The sequence below is a fragment of the Cyprinodon tularosa genome, unplaced genomic scaffold (genome assembly GCF_016077235.1).
Source record: "Cyprinodon tularosa strain WSP-4 unplaced genomic scaffold, ASM1607723v1 ctg12, whole genome shotgun sequence".
Taxonomy (NCBI): Eukaryota; Metazoa; Chordata; class Actinopteri; order Cyprinodontiformes; family Cyprinodontidae; genus Cyprinodon; species Cyprinodon tularosa.
This window is the reverse complement of record NW_024038003.1, coordinates 3,317,644-3,338,320: the sequence shown is the minus strand read 5'-3', so window position 1 is coordinate 3,338,320 and position 20,677 is coordinate 3,317,644. Positions and strand designations below refer to the sequence as shown.

Sequence of the window (20,677 nt, the reverse complement as noted above, 5' to 3'; positions counted from 1 at the left end):
GAGTTGGATTGAAGATGTTCGTCCTCTAAGAAGTTTAATTTGCTCTGATTCAAGCTCATCATTATATTCAATTAAAAATAATCATTCCAATAGTAGACCAGACCTTCTATTGGAGATTCAGTTAATACTTTATAGAATTCAGACCATGGGATTAATTGTCATTTTTACATGGGTTCCATCTCATATAGGAGTAATAGGAAATGAATTGGCAGACAGATATGCAAAATAAGCTTCAAAAAACAGTTGCATTGAGATACTGATTCCATTTAGTAAAGAGGAGATAAAATCTATTATAAAACAAAAGGTTAAGGAAAGATGGCAGAAGCAGTGGGAGGAGGAAAGGACTGGTAGATGGCTTTATAGCATTCAAAGGAAAGTTGGGGTAATGAGGGGAACAGGAAGAAGTAGAAAAGAAGATAATATCATATCCAGGTTACGTTTTGGTCATACAGGCTTAAACAGTACATTATTTATAATGGGAAGACATCCATCAGGAAATTGTGAATTTTGTTTTCAAGAAGAGACAGTAGAACATGTTTTGTTGTTTTGTCCAAAGTACTCTGAGGAGAGAAGGAAATTAGAATATCGACTTCTAAAGAATAAGTTACAATTAAAAATATCAGATATGTTGGGATATTGCTCCTCTTCTGAATATTTACGTCATTTATTAAGATTTCTTAAGAAAACTAAACTGATAGAAAGGATTTAGTTTTTTTTTTTAGGTTGCGTCCTGATCCACACTCCTTACCAGTAGGTGGCGGTAATGCACACCAATAAGTTGCTTGTCAACCGCCATTAAACAAGAAGAAAGAAAGAAACTCAAGAAAGATTTGTGTTTTTAGCCGTACCCTTTTAATCGACGAACCAAATATAGAACTTTGCCTGTTTGTTCCACGTTTTTTTAAGTTAACGTCAAATTTTCGCCATCAAGTTCACACCGCGTTAAGTCGGAACATTTATGATAAAGGCTTTAAAGATAGGATTGAAATCTGTGGAGTTTTTTTCGTGTAAATAGAAACCTTATTTAGTTTAACAGGTGAGTCGGCAAATTGAAACACAGCGGGCTGTTTTACTCTGACTAACTCCTGACTTCATTCGAATAGTTCGTTACATTCTGATTGCAATAAGTCAACAAAACCTTCACTAGTTTGGACATATGTATTTATATTGTTTTCACATTTGATGTATTTAACCAAATGACCCCCAAATACAAGTTGTCTGAGACTTAGATGTGTTACGGTCACTGAACTTTGGTGTCAGATGGGCTGTTTATACCAGTTAAACAGATCTCTAGCTCAAGATTTTATATAGACATTCTTACAAAGGGTTAAAAAAGAGACGTATTTAAAATATCAAGTTTTTTTTTTCTTGTTTGCATCTGATTCTTTTATATCCTAAATGTTAGTTTTTTTTTTTTTTTTTTTTTTTTGCATAGAAGAAGTTTTAGATTATTATTTTTTTAATTGTAGGAAAAAATGCTGCATTTTCTTTCCTTTGTCTCTCAGCAGTCATGTTGCTGGTGGACACCGGTGTGTACATCGGTACTGCAGCGGATCTAAACGACAGGCAGGCGCTGGATGCTGGCTCTGTCACCCACATCCTGTCCGTGGACTCTGTGCACCCCCGGCTGGTGCTTCCTGCAGATGGAAAACTCCGCATGAAGTGGATAGATGTTTTAGATGAGGCCACGTCTGACCTTCTCAGTCACATGGATGCCTGCTTTGACTTCATAGAGGAGGCGGTTAAAGGGGGCGGGGCAGCCCTGGTTCACTGGTGAGGATCAGATAGTTTAAACTTTTCCTTTTTCAACTGTAGTCTAACTGGAACTTTACCTGTTCATTTTTTTTTTTTTTTTGCTTTTCTTTATTCCCAGCCAGGCGGGTCGGAGTCGCAGTGCCACTATTGTGACAGCTTATCTGATGAAGAGATACCAGCTGGGCTTCACAGAGGCCTACACCAAACTAAAGAAGGTCAAACAGGATGTACAGTGAGTCAGTCTGTCTGCTCTCCTCACTTTACTGACAGAATTTCATATGGTCAGTTCTTAGGTTATAACCTGATTACCATCCCGTATTTCATTTCATGTAAATGCACTGCTGCATTAAATGGATAAATGAATGTAATGTTGGCAATTCTTTGCAAAAACAGATGTTTTCACCTTTACTTTGGGAAGAATAACCATTGAAAAGTTAAAGCCCTAAAAAATAAAATGCAATCCTGCAGCCAATTGGAATCTGTGTCCTTAGCACAGTGCGTTGCAAAATTATCCATAGACTTTAAAGCTTTTTCAACTACTTTTCACATTAAAACCACAAAGTTCAGCATATTCTCTATGCCAACACATAATAGTACATGTTTGCTTTGGGCAGTGTTTCCCAACCTTTTTGACTTGTGTACCCCTTTGGGCATTGTGTCTTACCATGAGTAACCCCCTTAGTCAAAATGATTGATGATTGTCCAAAAGTGGAATGTACAATAACTGATTATAAAATAAAAACTATTTACCTAATCTTTTAATTTGAGCATTTAATTCTGAGGTATTTTATGCTTTCGATCTCAAATAAAAAACAACATAAATATGTTGCCTGGAAGTTAGTAAGACTTAGACTTAGACAGTATTTATTGTCATTTTGCATACACAGAGTGTATACAAAATGAAATTTCATTTTGAACAGCTCTCATGACATTTCCATTATTTGAGCTGCATCTGGTCACTGCTGCCAGGCGCTGCCATGATTCTAAGGAATCAAAACAAATGCAAAATAAAATAATTTATAAAACCTGAGTAACTCTCTTATAATCACATTTAAACTGAATGAATTAGGAACAAAATTCAGAACAAAAATTATAACCAGACTGACTTAATTAGTTTTACTCTTGTTCTCATCGAAACACCTGAGCTGCTTTGATGAGCTCCGATAGCTCAGTGTGAAAAACAGCTGATTCCACATCCAGTCTGTTCCTCTGCTTGGTTTTAAAGTGTGTCAAAGCTGAAGGTGAACTCAAACACATAAGAAAAACTTACTTTTTGGTTGATAAAAGCCTTCTTAATTAATTGGGTCCTCGTAAAGCAAAACAGATCCATACCCGATTTTATTGTATTACATGAGAAATAAAATATTACTCCTTGCAATGCACTCACGGACCACATACACACATATTTTCTCGTGAATCATGACCAGATTTCTTTTACTAAACTACTATTTTACTAAAATGCTGCCATCACTATGTTCAGGGTGATGTGTTGTTAGTTTTTAACCACATAAATCGTTTTTTTTTTTTTTTGTAGGTAAAAACATACAGTCTTGCTCTTATCTAACAGATCTCCAACATCCCCATTAGAAATAAAATTATATTAGGTGATTTTTCCCTTCATATCTTATAAAAAACTTAAAATTAGACTTCTTGAGGCTTTATTTCACCAATTCCATTTATGTCACATTATCTCGTTATTTGGAGCTGATAGTTAATAGATCTCTAACAATTCTGCTGAGAGTCTCAATAGATCCTCCAAAGTTATCACACTCCTCCTGGCTGCTTTTTTTGATCCTTGTCTGGCCCATCAAGCAAGACTTTAGCATCTAGTTGTTAGTTACAGGTATCTGAGTATCAAACACATGGTCATGTTGGGTGATGTGTTTCAGGGTCAACTGTGGCTTTGAGGAGCAGCTCCGTCTGTATGAAGCCTTGCACTGTGAAGTGGACCCATCCAGTCCTGTCTACAAACAATACAGACTGCAGAAGGTCACAGAGAAATACCCTGGTAATTTCAGATAAATCAAGCTCCTCGTATTTCACAGCTCATTACTGTGCTGCATCTCTAAGCTGGTTTCTGATTGCTCCGACCCCCTGGTCTCTGTATATGGGAGCAGAGCTACAGCAGGGTGCAGCAGAGTTACCCAAAGAGATTTTTGCCTGTGACCCCGCCCACTCCAGCTCCTCAGAAATGTCTTACAGATGCAGAAAGTGCAGGTAAGTAGTTTTCCAGCACACACACAGCTCATAGTTTGTTAAAGGACCTAAATGTGTTACTGCATTGTTGCTCAATCCCCAGCATCCATCTGTGTTCTTACCCTCACTGTCTCCTCTTCAGACGGACTCTGTTCCGTGGCTCCAGTGTTCTCAGTCATACTGTGGGAGTGGGAGCCTCAGCCTTCAGTCACAAGAAGCCAAGTAACCTCACTGGTAGGAGAGACGCTTCTCTGACAGATCAAATCATAGAAAGGCCTTTTTATTGAAGTTTCATGTCGTTATCAAGTACAGGTGCTGGTCATAAAATTAGAATATCATGAAAAAGTAGATTGATTTCAGTAATTCCATTTAAAAAGTGAAACTTGTATATTATATTCATACATTACATACAAACTCATATATTTCAGATGTTTATTTTGTTTAATTTTGATGATTACAAATGACAACAAATGAAAATCTCAAATTCATCATATCAGAAAATTAGAATATTGTGAAAAGGTTCAAAATTGATGGCCCCTGGTGCCACACTCTAATCAGCTAATTAACTCAAACCACCTGCAAAAGCCTTTAAATGGTCTTTCAGTCTAGTTCTATAGGCTACACAATCATGGGGAAGACTGCTGACTTGACAGTTGTCCAAAAGACGACCATCGACACCTTGCACAAGGAGGGCAAGACACAAAAGGTCATCGCTAAAGAGGCTGGCTGTTCACAGAGCTCAGTGTCCAAGCACATTAATAGAGAGGCGAAGGGAAGGAAAAGATGTGGTCGAAAAAAGTGTACAAGCAAGAGAGATAACCGCACCCTGGAGAGGATTGTGAAACAAAACCCATTCAAAAATGTGGGGGAGATTCACAAAGAGTGGACTGCAGCTGGAGTGAGTGCTTCAAGAACCACCACACACAGACGTATGAAAGACATGGGTTTCTGCTGTCGCATTCCTTGTGTCAAGCCACTCTTGAACCACAGACAGCGTCAGAAGCGTCTTGCCTGGGCTAAAGAGAAACAGGACTGGACTGCTGGTGAGTGGTCCAAAGTCATGTTCTCTGATGAAAGTAAATTTTGCATTTCCTTTGGAAATCAAGGTCCCAGAGTCTGGAGGAAAAGAAGAGAGGCACTTCATCCACGTTGCTTGAAGTCCAGTGTAAAGTTTCCACAGTCAGTGATGGTTTGGGGTGCCATGTCATCTGCTGGTGTTGGTCCATTGTGTTTTCTGAGGTCCAGGGTCAACGCAGCCACATACCAGGAAGTTTTAAAGCACTTCATGCTTCCTGCAGCTGACCAACTTTTTGGAGATGCAGATTTCATTTTCCAACAGGACTTGGCACCTGCACACAGTGCCAAAGCTACCAGTACCTGGTTGAAGGACCATGGTATCCCTGTTCTTAATTGGCCAGCAAACTCTCCTGACCTTAACCCCATAGAAAATCTATGGGGTATTGTGAAGAAGAAGATGCAATACACCAGACCCAACAATTCAGAAGAGCTAAAAGCCACTATTAGAGCAACCTGGGCTATCATAACACCTGAGCAGTGCCACAGACTGATCGACTCCATGCCACGCCGCATTGCTGCAGTAATACAGGCCAAAGGAGGCCCAACTAAATACTGAGTGCTGTACATGCTCATACTTTTCATGTTCATACTTTTCAGTTGGCCAACATTTCTATAAATCCTTTGTTTTTATTGGTCTTCAGTAATATTCTAATTTTCTGATATGATGAATTTGAGATTTTCATTTGTTGTCATTTGTAATCATCAAAATTAAACAAAATAAACATCTGAAATATATGAGTTTGTATGTAATGTATGAATATAATATACAAGTTTCACTTTTTAAATGGAATTACTGAAATCAATCTACTTTTTCATGATATTCTAATTTTATGACCAGCACCTGTACACAAATTGAACATGGAGTGTCTCTGCCACTGTGTTCATTCTTTCAGGAGACGTCCAGTGTACCTCGTACTTCATTGAGCCAGTGCAGTGGATGGAGCCGGCTTTGCTTGGAGTGATGAACGGGCAGGTAATGCACAGTTGGCTGCGTATAAACAGAACTAAGAGACTTTAATGTCAGAATTTGGTCTGAAATCATAAAGAACAGGGTTAGGGCTTTTTTTAGCAGATTTAAAGGGGAATTTTGTTATCCACGCGCCAGAATGGAGGTAAAAAAAAAAAAAAAAAAAAACTTTATTTAACCAGTGTACAATACACCAAGCTACTATGCTCTACCTCTTATATTCGTTCGGCTAGCTAATTTGAATCGTTCAATTCCATTTGGAGAGCGAGATTATCTGTGGCAGTAGCACTAGACATCTTCCAGGCATGTGAGTAAAACTATCAGCAGTTCAGCGGACAGGAAGAATGAACGGCAGTTGGCGCACACGGATGACGTCATACACACTCCGCTTTGTTTAAAAAAAAATAGAAATATAAAAAATATCACCAGGGGTGTCTGGAGGACCGTGATTTGCCTACATGTTATAAATGCTAGCATACCATAAATGATAAATTATGAACAGTTTAGTTTGTGCCTTCAAGTCGTTGCCCATAGGAAGACGTTACCTGGATATAACCTAACAGAATATCTTCAGAACAGCTACAAATGACACAAAACTCATATGGGTGAGTAGAACATGATGTAATAACGTAAAATCAAGGGCCAAATAAAAAAGAAAACAGCTTTCCCCTTTAATGAAAAAAACACTTTTTCATCTGTTTGTCTGTGTTTTGCTGTATTCTGTTAAATATGAAATAATTCAAAATGAAAAGGCATGATTATACTTTCTATCAAGAAGGAAATATCTTCTCAATTCAGGCAGCGGCTACAGAAAAATAGCCACCTGCCTAAACTTGAAAAGGACTCCCCCAAGCGGATTAATATTTAAATGGCTTTTAAACAACTGGAAGAACCACACTTATCTTGGCACCAGGCCAGTCACCAAAGCTCACTGTTAGCGAGCTGCAAAAAGGTGGCAATAAAGGTTCTCCGTATAAACCATTTATTTTAAGCTCCTCCTGTCTCTATCTGACTATGGGAAAAAGACGGGTCTCATCCTGGACCGATTGACAGTCTATCGCAGAGTAGAGATGTACAAACATGCATACAGATGCTTAGAGATAATTTAGATACACCATTTAACCTAACAGTGATATTTTTGGATATGGGAGGAAGCAGAAGTACCCAGATAGAATCCACACATGCACAGAGAGAACATGCAGACTTCATGCATGAAGGTCCTAGCTTGGGTATCAAATTGCTGCAAGACAAAAGTGCTACTAATTGCGCCCCCATGCAGCTTTTAGGTCAGTCTACTGTCAAAAAAACGAGCCACTAGTGCCGGCAATAAAAAAAAAAGAAAAAAAAAGAAGAGCAAGCATTTTAAATGTGTATACATTAACACACACATGCGTAACATAGTCAAACACATGCAGGTGTACACAGAAAATGCCACTGTGAGGACAGCCTACTGATAGCCAGGGGTTTGGCTTTTCTTCAAGATTATTTTAAGTCTTTATTCAAACTCCTAATTTTTATGTGTTGCATTATAAAGAAATGGGACATTTTTCTCTTTAAGTTGAGCTTTTTCATCCCAGGGAATAAAGTGTTGGCAACATGTTAATTAAAGACGTTTGCTTTAATATGAGTTAATATGAGTTAGGATAGTTTAGGATAATCCTCCTTTTACCAGAACTAATTCATGTGTGTCTTTAGCTGCTGTGTCCAAAGTGTCGCTCCAAGCTGGGCTCGTTCAGTTGGTGCGGGGATCAGTGTTCATGCGGCAGCTGGGTCACGCCTGCCTTCCAGCTGCATCGCAACAGAGTGGACGAGATCCGGCAGCTACCCGTTCAAAAATGACACACACCTCACCTAGGAGCAAATCTTAATGATTTATATATATATCCTGTGCATTTTAATGCTATGAATGAATGCAGTAATGTATTATCAGTGAGCAACATCTATGAATGTTCTAGTCATTACACATGTGACTGTAAATAAAATAAATCTGTAGATTTTGTATTTAAATAAAATGAACTGGTACTCAGTAAACCAGTCCAGCTGATTCTTCACAACTTTACTTATTTCTGCTACATTTGAATGGATGAAGCTTTGAGTCGTTGAAGGTAGTGAGATAAATGAAGAAAAGAAAATCTATCGAGAAAATATAAGTACCTTCCTGGTTTGTGGAAACCTTCAACGAAAGCTTTATTAATGTCACTTTTTAATACCTGTTTCTACATTAGCAGCCATTTGAAATTGCACTTCCCAGTCAAACGCCAGCTGAATGGCAGCCCACTTCCCCTCGAACTTTTACAGCGAAATCCCCTCCAACTTCCAGCCACTGGAGTGACCCCCCTTGCATATTTTTTTTACTCTGACTCCACCCTTTCACTGAATTACAGGGTCTGACCAGGAGACGATGCTTCTCTTTAGATCTTAATGTCCACTAATCAGGACAAAATATTCTAGTACAAATATTGATGCTTAAAAAGAAATTGTAGGGAACCAGCCAAGGGCTCAACAAGAAAAGTGGGGAAATTATGAATGGCTACAACTGCATTATTTTTATTAATTGCTTTTATTTTTTTTCTATTTAATTCATTTAAAGCACTTTATATTGCGATAGTACTGAAATATGCTGGATAATTAAACTTGCCTTCTATAGAGATTGGATTTTGCGTTTATGGCTCTCCTATGAACAGATTTTCACACCTTTGCCGTGAATCTCTGCAGCTCCTCTCAAGGCACCATAAGAGCTTCTTTCATAAGAATTGCTCTCTTTGTATAGATTATGTATCCATATTTTGTTAGCTTTGCTGTCATGTTATACGATCATAACCTGCTCTACTACTGCACTCCACAGATCTACTGGGAGAGTATCTAGAAAACCTCCATGAGAAGTCATATTTAAACTTTGTTGAACTCTTGTAAGGAACTTCACAAACCTGTAAGATGTTCAGGTGAAACCGATCTTCATTAAAGATTTTTAAACAAGGAAACACCAAACAAATTATCAATGCAGTCATATCAGTAAAAAGCTAAACTGATGTTATCTGTGTGTGTATGAAGTCAATTTTCAGTCATACGTATTTGTGCGTTATTACTGTGAATATGAAGTTGTAGAGAGAAATAAAACAGAGAGTCTGTAATTGTAGATATTTCTAGCTTTTAGAATTTCAAAAGGTTACATTCCTCCAAATTTTTGCGTAGAAGTGAACAAACTTTGTTCCTTTGAAGCACAAATAAAACTTATGCTTCAATTCCAAAACTATTATTGAAAAACTATTTGTGACTTTGGAGTTTTATCATTTTAGATTTTTTGTTCCATCTTCACTTTATGAAAAGAATAAATTATACCTCTTGAAATTCTGGAGAACAGCTACACATATTGTGCTCCGTCAGTGATAGATAAAAAATCTTTTGCGCTCTGTTTTGCTCCAGTTCACCTAAATTACCTTCATAAGTGTCTTCATAAATATTCTTTTTCTGGGTGGATCATCAAAATAAGTGTTCCTCCTAATTGTTAATCATTCTGATGATATGTTTACGCAAGGCTGTCCTAAGTGCTCATCCCTATTTTCACTTACCCATTGTGAGTCTGACATAGTGGAAAAATTGCAGATTGAAAGTAACAGGATTTTGAACTGAATTCTGAACTTGACAGGGAGCCAGTGGAGCTGCTGTAGGACTGGGGTGATGTGATGGAAAGAGGAGTTTCTAGAAATGAATTGAGCTGCTGGATTTTGGACAATGGTCAGTTTTGTAGTACTGTACTAAGACCACTTGATGGCAGATTAGTCCTGCTTACAGCTTGACCTCATAAAGAGAGCTAGAGCTTTTCTTATTAACATTTACTTTTAACATCATCTAAAGTAAAAAAAAATGCGATGGATTTTCTACAGGGAAATACATTCTGATAGGTAACCACAAGACTATCTTGTGGATGTTTTGCATCATAAACAGGCTGTTTTTTAAAATTTGCTTATGTTTGGCAGGACTGAATATAATCCTAGTGAATCAAAGTTGTGTCTTATTGGTTTAAACTTTTTTTTGTAGTGAAAGTATCTACATTATGCTGGAGAGTGAACAGTTTGATCTGAAGTCACTGCAAAGGGTTTTATCAGCTTTGGAAGAATTACTTTATAACCAAAAACCTTTTTCCAAATTTCAATGAAGTCCTTTAAAGTTATTTCTGAACATCCGTCCATCCATCCATCCATCAATAAAGAAAGGACATAAAAATAATTTCTTTGGAAGAAAATCATGTGATGTCAAGATGGACATCCTCTTTAGTTTCTGTAAAAGGGGTTATGTAGAAAAAAGGTAAATGCAGTGGGCGAGGTGAACATACAGATGTTCGGGTGAGAATAGGAAAGTACAGAGTAGGTGAAAAGTTAGGAGATGCTGAGCCTGAGTTTCTTGATGGTAGACAGGGATGAAGGATAGACTGAAAATCTGAAAGAAGTACGGATGGACAAAGTATGAGAATGCTTTAAAAGCTACTGTGAGCAGGGGGCTTATGTACAGTTCTGCCAAGTCACACAGCCATGATGGCAGTCATGCAACGATATCATCTAAACGACCTGGAAATAAGAAAACATTTTTCAAATTAAGTGTATTTACCCTTCATTTGAGTAGGTAAATGAGATAGTTTACCAATGGAATGAGTATTTTTACTCTTAAAATAAGATAATTATAAGCACTTGAAATAAGACAATGCAATTGTGTTTTCTTATATTAAGTGTAAATTGTCTTGTTCCATTGGCAAAATGTCTCTTTTAACTACTCAGTCCAAGAACACATGCACTTATTTTAAGAAAAAAATTACTTATCTAGATTTAGATTTTGTCCAGTGTGTTGCTATTTTCAGAACTTTTACTACTTGACCATGAAAGAAAAACCTAAACTGTAGGGTTAATGAATTAAAGGTGTCCTTAATTGAAATCAAAGAAGGGTCACAAACTGCCGGTGTTTTATTAGCTGAAATCTGAGATCTGTTTATCCCAAGAGATCTTGGAAATGCAGAGGTGTTGGTGAAGGCCCACGCCAGGGCTCTTTTATGCTCCTGAATGTCTACAGCAGAGTGTCCGCTAATAAAGCTGACAGTGAACTATTGCTGTAATAAAAGTAAATGCAGTGATTCAGACACCAGATGTAGTTGGAAAGAGAAAAATATTGCTTTGCTGTTGCTATACATGAATATCTTGCCTTTTTGTGACCAGCTATTATCCACAGCTTTTATAAAGGACAGAAATAATCAAATTCAGATCAAACTGAAACAAATGTGATAACCGGAAGTACCTCGTTTTATATACTGTATCCCTTGTGTTCAAATAATCCCTGTTTTGAAATATAAAAAGTTCTATTTCAAAAGACTAAATTTGCCATGAGTTGCGCAGTTTATTAGTTATAGACTTAATATTGTTTAGTAGTTTTTAGTTTGAGAGTTCATTGGTATCTAAATCACTTGGAGATGGAAATACAGCAATAAACCATAAAATGCTGATTTCTAATCTGTATCTATTGTAGATATTGGGATAACATAAATTTCTTATGTATCTTAGGTCAAAATTTTATAAATAACTATAACAAATTACATTTAGTGCCTGAACTGAAACCACTTTGATTGTTTCTTGGTCCCAAATATAGGGACCAAAACGGAGATTCTTTAGAAATGGAGATGTATGATACCTTTATTCATTTCGTAAAAACACAAAAAATGTTTTAAATGTTTTTGGCATAAGCACCACCTTAAATTGAGACCAGCATGAAAAGTGTAATGTATGCATTTTTGGTTTGGAGATGATTTCAGGAAACACAAAGATTTTCTAATGTATTTTAATATAATTCGTTAGCTCTCCTGCACTGAACAAAGAACTGCACACTTTAAAACCAAGCTAGGGAGTGTGTGTTCTCTGGCCTTTCTTGTCCCTCCATTCAAACATCTGCATGTCAGGTCAGTATGTCTTTAAACTGTGGATGATTATCTGATAAGTTGCCCAGAATTTACCCTGCCATGCTTGTCCCCACTGGCTCCTGGCGAAGGAGGCCAGCGGATTCAGGAAAAACAGGTTGATAATAATAAAACTGTAATTTTATGGTGCCTGTACCAGCTTTTGATTGGTGGAGCAACAAAACAGTTAACAGAAGACAGGAAAGCGAAAGACACGACTCAGAACAGAAGGACCCGGTATTCAAGGCGAGACAGACAGTGGGGTTAGTCAAAAGACTTTTATTAAGAACTAGTGAATCGGAGTAGCAGCAGCTAGACCGTCTAACACAGGAAACTCTGGTTTACAAGTTCAGTCCATGTCCAGAAAACAAGGTAGGATCCAGCCGGTGGGTTGCCAATATGATGCGGCAGCGCCGCTCAGATTGTCCCAAATGCTGCAGCCCTGGAGAAAGGAAAACAAGCAGGAGTCCAAAGACAGGTCAGGTAAACAGATCAGAACAAGAACAGGCAGGCTCAGTGGTTGAGAGGCAAAAACTAAGGCTACACTCGCACTGCAGGGCTTGATGCTCAATCCTGATTTTTTTGTGAAATCCGAATTTTTTGTATTGTCGTTCACATTTCCAAATAAATGCAACTTGTATGTGATCTCCTGTGTGAACTGCAGTCATACAATGCAAGTGTCCCGCATGCGCAGTAGAGGATGCGATGACATCACAGACCAGCGTGCTCTATGTTTATGGAAGTAAACATGGATGGTAGCGCCGGTGCGCATCTAGCGGTCTTTTCCAACCATAAAAACTCATTGTTTTCAATATGTTTAAAGATAAATACTGCTCTCCGCATCATCATCTGCCATGGTTGTTGTTTTTCTTGCCGCTTCTGCGTAGCAAGATGCAGAATAGTGACCTTTGTCGGGTATAAATGACGTTTAGGTCGGATGAATTTGAAAAATTCAGATTCATATTGGATTCAGGACCACATAGCCAAATGGCCTGGGTTGGACTGGAAAAAATCGGATCTGCATTGTTCAGACTGCCATGAAAATATCAGATCAGGTCCCATATGGGCAAAAAAAATCAGATTTGGGTCACTTCAGGCTGCAGTGTGAACGTAGCCTTTGGTACGCTAAGAACACTCTCGGAATTGGCTGGAGAGAATAATCTGGCCCTGACAATTGGGAGCAGCCAGCCTGAATAGAGACAGGAGCAGGTGGATCAAATGAGCAGTAATGAGAAACCAGGCAGAGTTAGACAGGTGAATGAAATGAGTAATTAAGCAAGTCATCAGTGCCAAGATCATGACAAGTTAATAACTTTTAGTGTTGATTCTGTGAGGTGTAGTTAATGGTCTCCTTATGCGAAAGCTCTTTCTAAAACTAAAGAGCTTTGGGGTCTTTTATCAAAACAACAGAATAAAACAGACAAAAAACATAGGTCCATATATTAATGTTACTACAATTTAACATCAACCATTATAATAATCCTTATATATTACAGTATATTAATCCTTTTAATGCCAACATTTGAGTAGCTTTAAGGGTTTTTTCTTAAGATGCCTCCTGTCCAGTTCAGGCACTTAAAGTCTGGAATGCTCTTACCTTCTCCGTAATTTGGTTTAATCGGTCAAAATAGCAGCAAAGATTATTTTTATTCAGACTCTCTCTTAGAGAGGGCTTTACGCTTCTGAATTTATGTTTCTGCTCTATTCAGCTGCCTTTTAAATTTCCTGTCACATCTGTTAATGAATGTTTTTACCTTTGCACTTTATCATTGGCTATCTTAATAAATCTAATCCTGGTGTGAAGGAGTCGCATGATGGAGCATGTGAGTCAGGTTTAAACCCCTGACCTTGGTACTCTGTGGGCTCTGTGTCTTGGCTTATGGGAACTTTGGGCAGGAAAAAGCTCCCAGCAGAAATCTGCTGGCCTTGTTGGGCTAAAGGGAAAAGTGATTATCACAATTTGTGGTTTCTGGCTTTATTTAAATACATTTTTAAAGAAGTGCAATTCATGCAGTTGAGTGCAAGAAGCCTTTTTTTTTTTTACTTTCCAGATCATTTTGCATTTTCCAGGCAATAGACAGACATCATGAGACTGAGGTGTGAATTAATACACATTACAGTCAGACTATTCCAAGCCTTCATATTTTTCCTCATGTCCATGGATGCTTGATATTTCTCTCATCTCCATCCCCACAGCAGAAGCCTTATTTCTGTCAGTGCTTCAGCCATCTCCGTCTGAGGTGCTCAGAGTGAAAAAACAGATGTTGAATCTGATGTCTGGTTTGCTCATCAGCTCTGTCCCCTGTCTCCTTCTCCTTCTTTCTGCTCACAGGTCCTGTTTCCTCTCTCCTCAATTATTTTTTCATTCCTGCCTTCTGTGCTCACTCTTTTCTCATCCATCACGTCTTTACTGCTTTCTAGTATTTCCTCTCCAACGGTTACTGTAGTGTCTCCTTGGAAACAAAAACATTAGATTGGTACAACAAAATTTAGAGCTTTCATCCTTAAATTTAGAAGAATGTTGAAATCAACTGAAGATGGTTTGAAGCTTTTTCACACATGGTATCCAAAACACTACTAACTAGTAAATAGAAATGTCGAGCCAAACTCTTATCTATGTTTTTAGCTCCAAGCAAAGACACATAAAATGTAAATATCAGTCAAATAACTGGGCCCTAAAACGTCAATTTAGTTTAAAAAAAAAGGTCCACCTCATTTAATCTCAGTAAGTTGTTATGAAAAGGTCCTCAGTTGGTTGTGTGTTAGCCAACTAACACAGAATAAACCACTCCTGTGAGCAAACATGGTGATGGTGACAGTTGTAGACTACATTACTACGTTTTTACTAACAGATAAAATAAAAGACCTTATCCTAATACGGCTGGAGTTTGAAGTTGACTGATATTTATAAATATCTTTTAACATACATTCTAAACGCCAAACATTGAATTTGTCAGAGGGACAATCAGTTAAGGTCTCTTCTACCTGCCCATGTCATTGTAAAGAAGTGATTTAGTACTAGACTGCAAAGCTTGAACTAAAATTGAGCAGTTAAATAAGATCATCTGCAAAAGAAATGCATATTTTACACTTAGACTCAACTTTATTTATCCCTTGGGATTACTCCTTCAGGGAAATTCTGGTCCCAGCAGCTTGTATAGAGTAAAAAAGCAGTATGCCATTAGAGATAAAAATACAAAAGACAATATAAAAAGTGTATATAGTACAAAAAAGCAAAAAAAATTGTAATTGCCTGGAATATGTTTCCTTTAGACAAAAAATATCTGAACAGTAGAGAGCTAAGGGAAGACTATACGATAGTTGACTTGGATTATTGCACTTGCAATGTTACAAAGTAGTTGGCATGTGTAAATGCACTGTGGGAGACAAGAATATTGCGCATGAGTGACAGTAGGTAATGTTTTGCACAAGATGTCCAAGGAGCAGGCTGCTGACTCTTACCCCTCTTCCTATCATCTCCTCCTTGTCCCTAGTGAGGAGTTGTACAGCTTGATGGCTTTAGGAACAAAGGAGTTCAGCAGTCTGTTGGTCCTGCATTTGGGGAGGAGCAATCTCCCTCTGATCAGGCTCCTCTGATTGGTGAAGGCAGAGTGCAGAGGAGGGCTGGAATTGTTCATAATGTCCAGCAGTTTCTTAAGTGTCCTTGTCTCTGCCACCGTCTAACTTCACTTGCGCAGCTTCTCCTGTTAATATGGTATAGCCCTCCGGAGCGCCCGTGACCAGGCTGACATAAGCTGTCACTGCTGCGAGCCACTTTTAGACACAGCAGGCAAACCTTTGGCAAGCCGGGCGATGGGAAAAATGGAGAGGACGATTAGAAAAAGAAAGCACAGAAAGTGTGGACTGCTGGAAGAACGGCAGTGAACTGGTGTAAGAAAAGTGAAATGGCACACTCAGAGATGACCCTGCACATTTTGATTAGGTTTTGCTCAACCTCCTGCTGTGAAGCAGGATCCACCACCATGCCTTGCAGGACAGCCTAAAGCCCAATTCTGTCATTAAGCCACAAGATCAGGTGTTTTATAAAATATGTGAATCAGGAAATTGTCTATATACTAAACTGAACAATTGTTGTTCTCTACTTCAAAAAACACTTTAGATTTTAAAAGGAAAAATTTTCTATTCTTTTTAATATATTTTTTTTATTTAAAAATTGCATAAAAACCTAATTTTATTTCAGTGTAAAATTCTGTTTAAAGTAACAGATTATAATTAGAAATGTCTCCGGACCTTTACTCATTAATGATTTTCTTTATTCGACCCCACTGATTTTTAATTGGTTACCCCTGGTTTAGGTTAATGGGAGGATAAGGTGGAGCAAAATAAGCAAACCTTGAAACAAAGCTCTAAGAGGCTGTACACGACTTGAGACTGGAGGCTAACTTAACATCAGGAAAACAACTTTAAACATACAGTTAGTTAGACTGACCAAGTCAAAGTCCAAACCCAAATGCAACTGAGAAGCTGGGTAATGACTTGAGAGCAGATATTCTAGAATATACACTATATTGCCAAAAGTATTTGCTCACCCATCCAAATTATTGGAATCAGGTGTTCCAATCACTTCCATGGCCACAGGTGTATAAATTCAAGCACCTAGGCATGCAGACTGTTTTTACAAACATTTGTGAAAGAATGGGTCGCTCTCAGGAGCTCAGTGAATTCCAGCGTGGAACTGTGATAGGATGCCACCTGTGCAACAAATCCAGTCGTGAAATTTCCTCGCTCCTAAATATTCCACAGTCAACTGTCAGCTGTATTATAAGAAAATGGAAGTGTTTGGGAACGACAGCAACTCAGCCACGAAGTGGTAGGCCACGTAAACTGACGGAGCGGGGTCAGCGGATGCTGAAGCGCATAGTGCGAAGAGGTCGCCAACTTTCTGCAGAGTCAATCACTACAGACCTCCAAACTTCATGTGGCCTTCAGATTAGCTCAAGAACAGTGCGCAGAGAGCTTCATGGAATGGGTTTCCATGGTCGAGCAGCTGCATCCAAGCCATACATCACCAAGTGCAATGCAAAGCGTCGGATGCGGTGGTGTAAAGCACGCCGCCACTGGACTCTAGAGCAGTGGAGACGCGTTCTCTGGAGTGACGAATCGCGCTTCTCCATCTGGCAATCTGATGGACGGGTCTGGGTTTGGCGGTTGCCAGGAGAACGGTACTTGTCTGACTGCATTGTGCCAAGTGTAAAGTTTGGTGGAGGGGGGATTATGGTGTGGGGTTGTTTTTCAGGAGCTGGGCTTGGCCCCTTAGTTCCAGTGAAAGGAACTCTGAATGCTTCAGCATACCAAGACATTTTGGACAATTCCATGCTCCCAACTTTGTGGGAACAGTTTGGAGCTGGCCCCTTCCTCTTCCAACATGACTGTGCACCAGTGCACAAAGCAAGGTCCATAAAGACATGGATGACAGAGTCTGGTGTGGATGAACTTGACTGGCCTGCACAGAGTCCTGACCTCAACCCGATAGAACACCTTTGGGATGAATTAGAGCGGAGACTGAGAGCCAGGCCTTCTCGTCCAACATCAGTGTGCGACCTCACAAATGCGCTTCTGGAAGAATGGTCAAAAATTCCCATAAACACACTCCTAAACCTTGTGGACAGCCTTCCCAGAAGAGTTGAAGCTGTTCTAGCTGCAAAGGGTGGACCGACGTCATATTGAACCCTATGGATTAGGAACGGGATGTCACTTAAGCTCATATGTGAGTCAAGGCAGGTGAGCAAATACTTTTGGCAATATAGTGTATCTTTCTAGAGTTAATTACTATTCAAAACTTGATAAATATTTAGTATCTAAATATGTGAAAATGATAGAGGTACAGATAGAAAAACTTGCCATTGTTTGTGTAGCTGTTCAGGCATTTAAACCTTTTGCTGCAGACATTTTACATTTTTATTTGCCGCAAAAAAAAAGCAAAACATATAAAATGTCTCTCAACATTACAGTTAGATGCTATGTTGGCTGTAATCTGACATAATGTGACATAATGAATGAAGAAAAAAAAAACATAAGGGCATATTTGCAAAGCATAGTAGATTGGCAGAAAAAGAAAAATGTTCTTACAACATAAGCAGTAAAGATTATTAACTGGTGCAACCGCAGCATGACTGCTAATACGGTACAATTCAGGTTATATAACTGATGAGAGCACTTGGCTAAAATAGCTTAGCATGCTTTATATTCACCAGCAAACCCACAAGTGTCCTAAACCAGGGTATTTCTCTAAGGTTTGGTCTAAAAGTTAGGACAAAACCCTCACCAATCGTATTTATTATATTTAGAACTACTTTGAACCCAACTCAGCAAAATGCCGGAGATGAAACAAAATGCAGTATTGAAGATGCTAGAAACAATATAACGATGCCAAAATAATTGCAAAAAGCCTGTTTTGAATAGGATTATTCTGTTCAGATAAAAGTGGCAAACCAGTCCTATCTGACTCAAAGCACACATGTGGAGGAAGTTGATTTATCTTGCTAATCCCCACAGGCACTGACCCACACCTGTTTCTAATGTTCAGCTGCATCTGTGGAACAAATCTGCAGCAGAAGAGACTCTGCTTCAAGTCTATTTTTATGGAGTTTGGTTATCTTTACGTCATTTGGCTATGATTAATAGAATAAAAACTATTTCAGTGAAACTTTCTTGTCCACCAGAGAGTTCATCTGCTTTAGACCCCATCGTAACATACAAACAGAACGATAAGAAAACGTATAGAAGCAGGAAATAAAACTCCAAACTTGCTCTTCATCCAGCGCTACATAACATTTGGTTTTTGTTTGTAAAATCACTTATAAAAAGTTGTGAGTTTCTTATGTCTGCTTGCTCATTCCCACACATTTCCCCTGACTTCTAACTTCCCACTCAGCCTTATCTTCTGCCACTTAACCTGATATATTTCAGTACTTTTCTTTTCCCTGTATAATTTTTTTCTCTAAACCACTTCAGCTGCTCTTTGTCATTTTACACAGCTAAATATAAATGACCTCTGTGTAACTGGGTGTTTTTTTTAACCCATAGATCTTGATCCCACATCGTAGAATTCCTGTTTTAACCTCCAACTCTTTTTTTAACTTTGACAGATTTAGCTCAGAGGGACACATATGCATTTAAACTCTGCTGTTATCTTTGCAGAGGCCATGTCTGTGTGGATGTGTGCTATGAAGCAGAGCTTCTGTAAAGGATACTTAGTCTGTTTCTTCTAGAGTCTCTCAGTGCATGTGTGGTCCTTCTGCTCACAGAAGGTTTGGTGCAAATGATTTAGAGACAAGCACTTTTACTGAACATGCTCTCTGGCCGCTGAGCTTCTGGGGTATGCTGAGGGTCTGAATGAGTGTCTTTCTCCTGCTTCCTGCTTGGTGGTCATTTACCACACACATACACACCCACACACTCACAGACCACCTCTTAAGCACAAGGCTTACGTAACTATTGATGTCAGCTCAAGAGTAAAATTTCAGTGGAACATTTTTCTCAGGAATTATTGTGTTTATGAATATTATACGGAGATTTATGTTGTGATGCATTTTTTTTTCCAGTTTTTACTGAAGTAATGCTGCACACAGACACGTACAGTGTTCGATTCCCATAAGTATTCTGTATTCTTGGAAGAAGCAATGTTCATCAAAGTTACAACAACCTTTTAAGGTACACTATATTGCCAAAAGTATTTGCTCACCCATCCAAATTATTGGAATCAGGTGTTCCAATCACTTCCATGGCCACAGGTGTATAAATTCAAGCACCTAGGCATGCAGACTGTTTTTACAAACATTTGTGAAAGAATGGGTCGCTCTCAGGAGCTCAGTGAATTCCAGCGTGGAACTGTGATAGGATGCCACCTGTGCAACAAATCCAGTCGTGAAATTTCCTCGCTCCTAAATATTCCACAGTCAACTGTCAGCTGTATTATAAGAAAATGGAAGTGTTTGGGAACGACAGCAACTCAGCCACGAAGTGGTAGGCCACGTAAACTGACGGAGCGGGGTCAGCGGATGCTGACGCGCATAGTGCGAAGAGGTCGCCAACTTTCTGCAGAGTCAATCACTACAGACCTCCAAACTTCATGTGGCCTTCAGATTAGCTCAAGAACAGTGCGCAGAGAGCTTCATGGAATGGGTTTCCATGGTCGAGCAGCTGCATCCAAGCCATACATCACCAAGTGCAATGCAAAGCGTCGGATGCGGTGGTGTAAAGCACGCCGCCACTGGACTCTAGAGCAGTGGAGACGCGTTCTCTGGAGTGACGAATCGCGCTTCTCCATCTGGCAATCTGATGGACGGGTCTGGGTTTGGCGGTTGCCAGGAGAACGGTACTTGTCTGACTGCATTGTGCCAAGTGTAAAGTTTGGTGGAGGGGGGATTATGGTGTGGGGTTGTTTTTCAGGAGCTGGGCTTGGCCCCTTAGTTCCAGTGAAAGGAACTCTGAATGCTTCAGCATACCAAGACATTTTGGACAATTCCATGCTCCCAACTTTGTGGGAACAGTTTGGAGCTGGCCCCTTCCTCTTCCAACATGACTGTGCACCAGTGCACAAAGCAAGGTCCATAAAGACATGGATGACAGAGTCTGGTGTGGATGAACTTGACTGGCCTGCACAGAGTCCTGACCTCAACCCGATAGAACACCTTTGGGATGAATTAGAGCGGAGACTGAGAGCCAGGCCTTCTCGTCCAACATCAGTGTGCGACCTCACAAATGCGCTTCTGGAAGAATGGTCA

General features: G+C 39.1%; 1 protein-coding gene across 2 annotated transcripts; it reads left to right on the top strand.

The window, feature by feature from the left end:
* Positions 1-852: 852 nt before the first annotated feature.
* dusp12 (dual specificity phosphatase 12) lies at positions 853-8,026 on the top strand. Of its 2 annotated transcripts, none has more exons than XM_038271949.1 (8): positions 853-1,036; positions 1,509-1,773; positions 1,874-1,987; positions 3,645-3,763; positions 3,873-3,972; positions 4,094-4,185; positions 5,922-6,001; positions 7,691-8,026. In XM_038271949.1, exons 2-8 carry the CDS (start codon positions 1,511-1,513, stop codon positions 7,832-7,834), a joined length of 912 nt encoding a protein of 303 aa, XP_038127877.1. In that variant the 5' UTR covers positions 853-1,036; positions 1,509-1,510; the 3' UTR covers positions 7,835-8,026. The 2 variants fall into 2 exon arrangements, with proteins under 2 accessions (XP_038127877.1, XP_038127886.1); XM_038271958.1 differs by having other exon boundaries at positions 1,506-1,773.
* The last annotated feature ends 12,651 nt before the right edge of the window (positions 8,027-20,677 follow it).

Coding starts and splice junctions, on each gene's coding strand:
- dusp12 (XM_038271949.1), top strand. CDS start 1,511: ATGTTGCTGGTGGACACCGGTGTGTACATCGGTACTGCAGCGGATCTA. Junction 1,988..3,644: donor AAGGTCAAACAGGATGTACA/GTGAGTCAGTCT, acceptor GATGTGTTTCAG/GGTCAACTGTGGCTTTGAGG. Junction 6,002..7,690: donor TTGGAGTGATGAACGGGCAG/GTAATGCACAGT, acceptor GTGTGTCTTTAG/CTGCTGTGTCCAAAGTGTCG.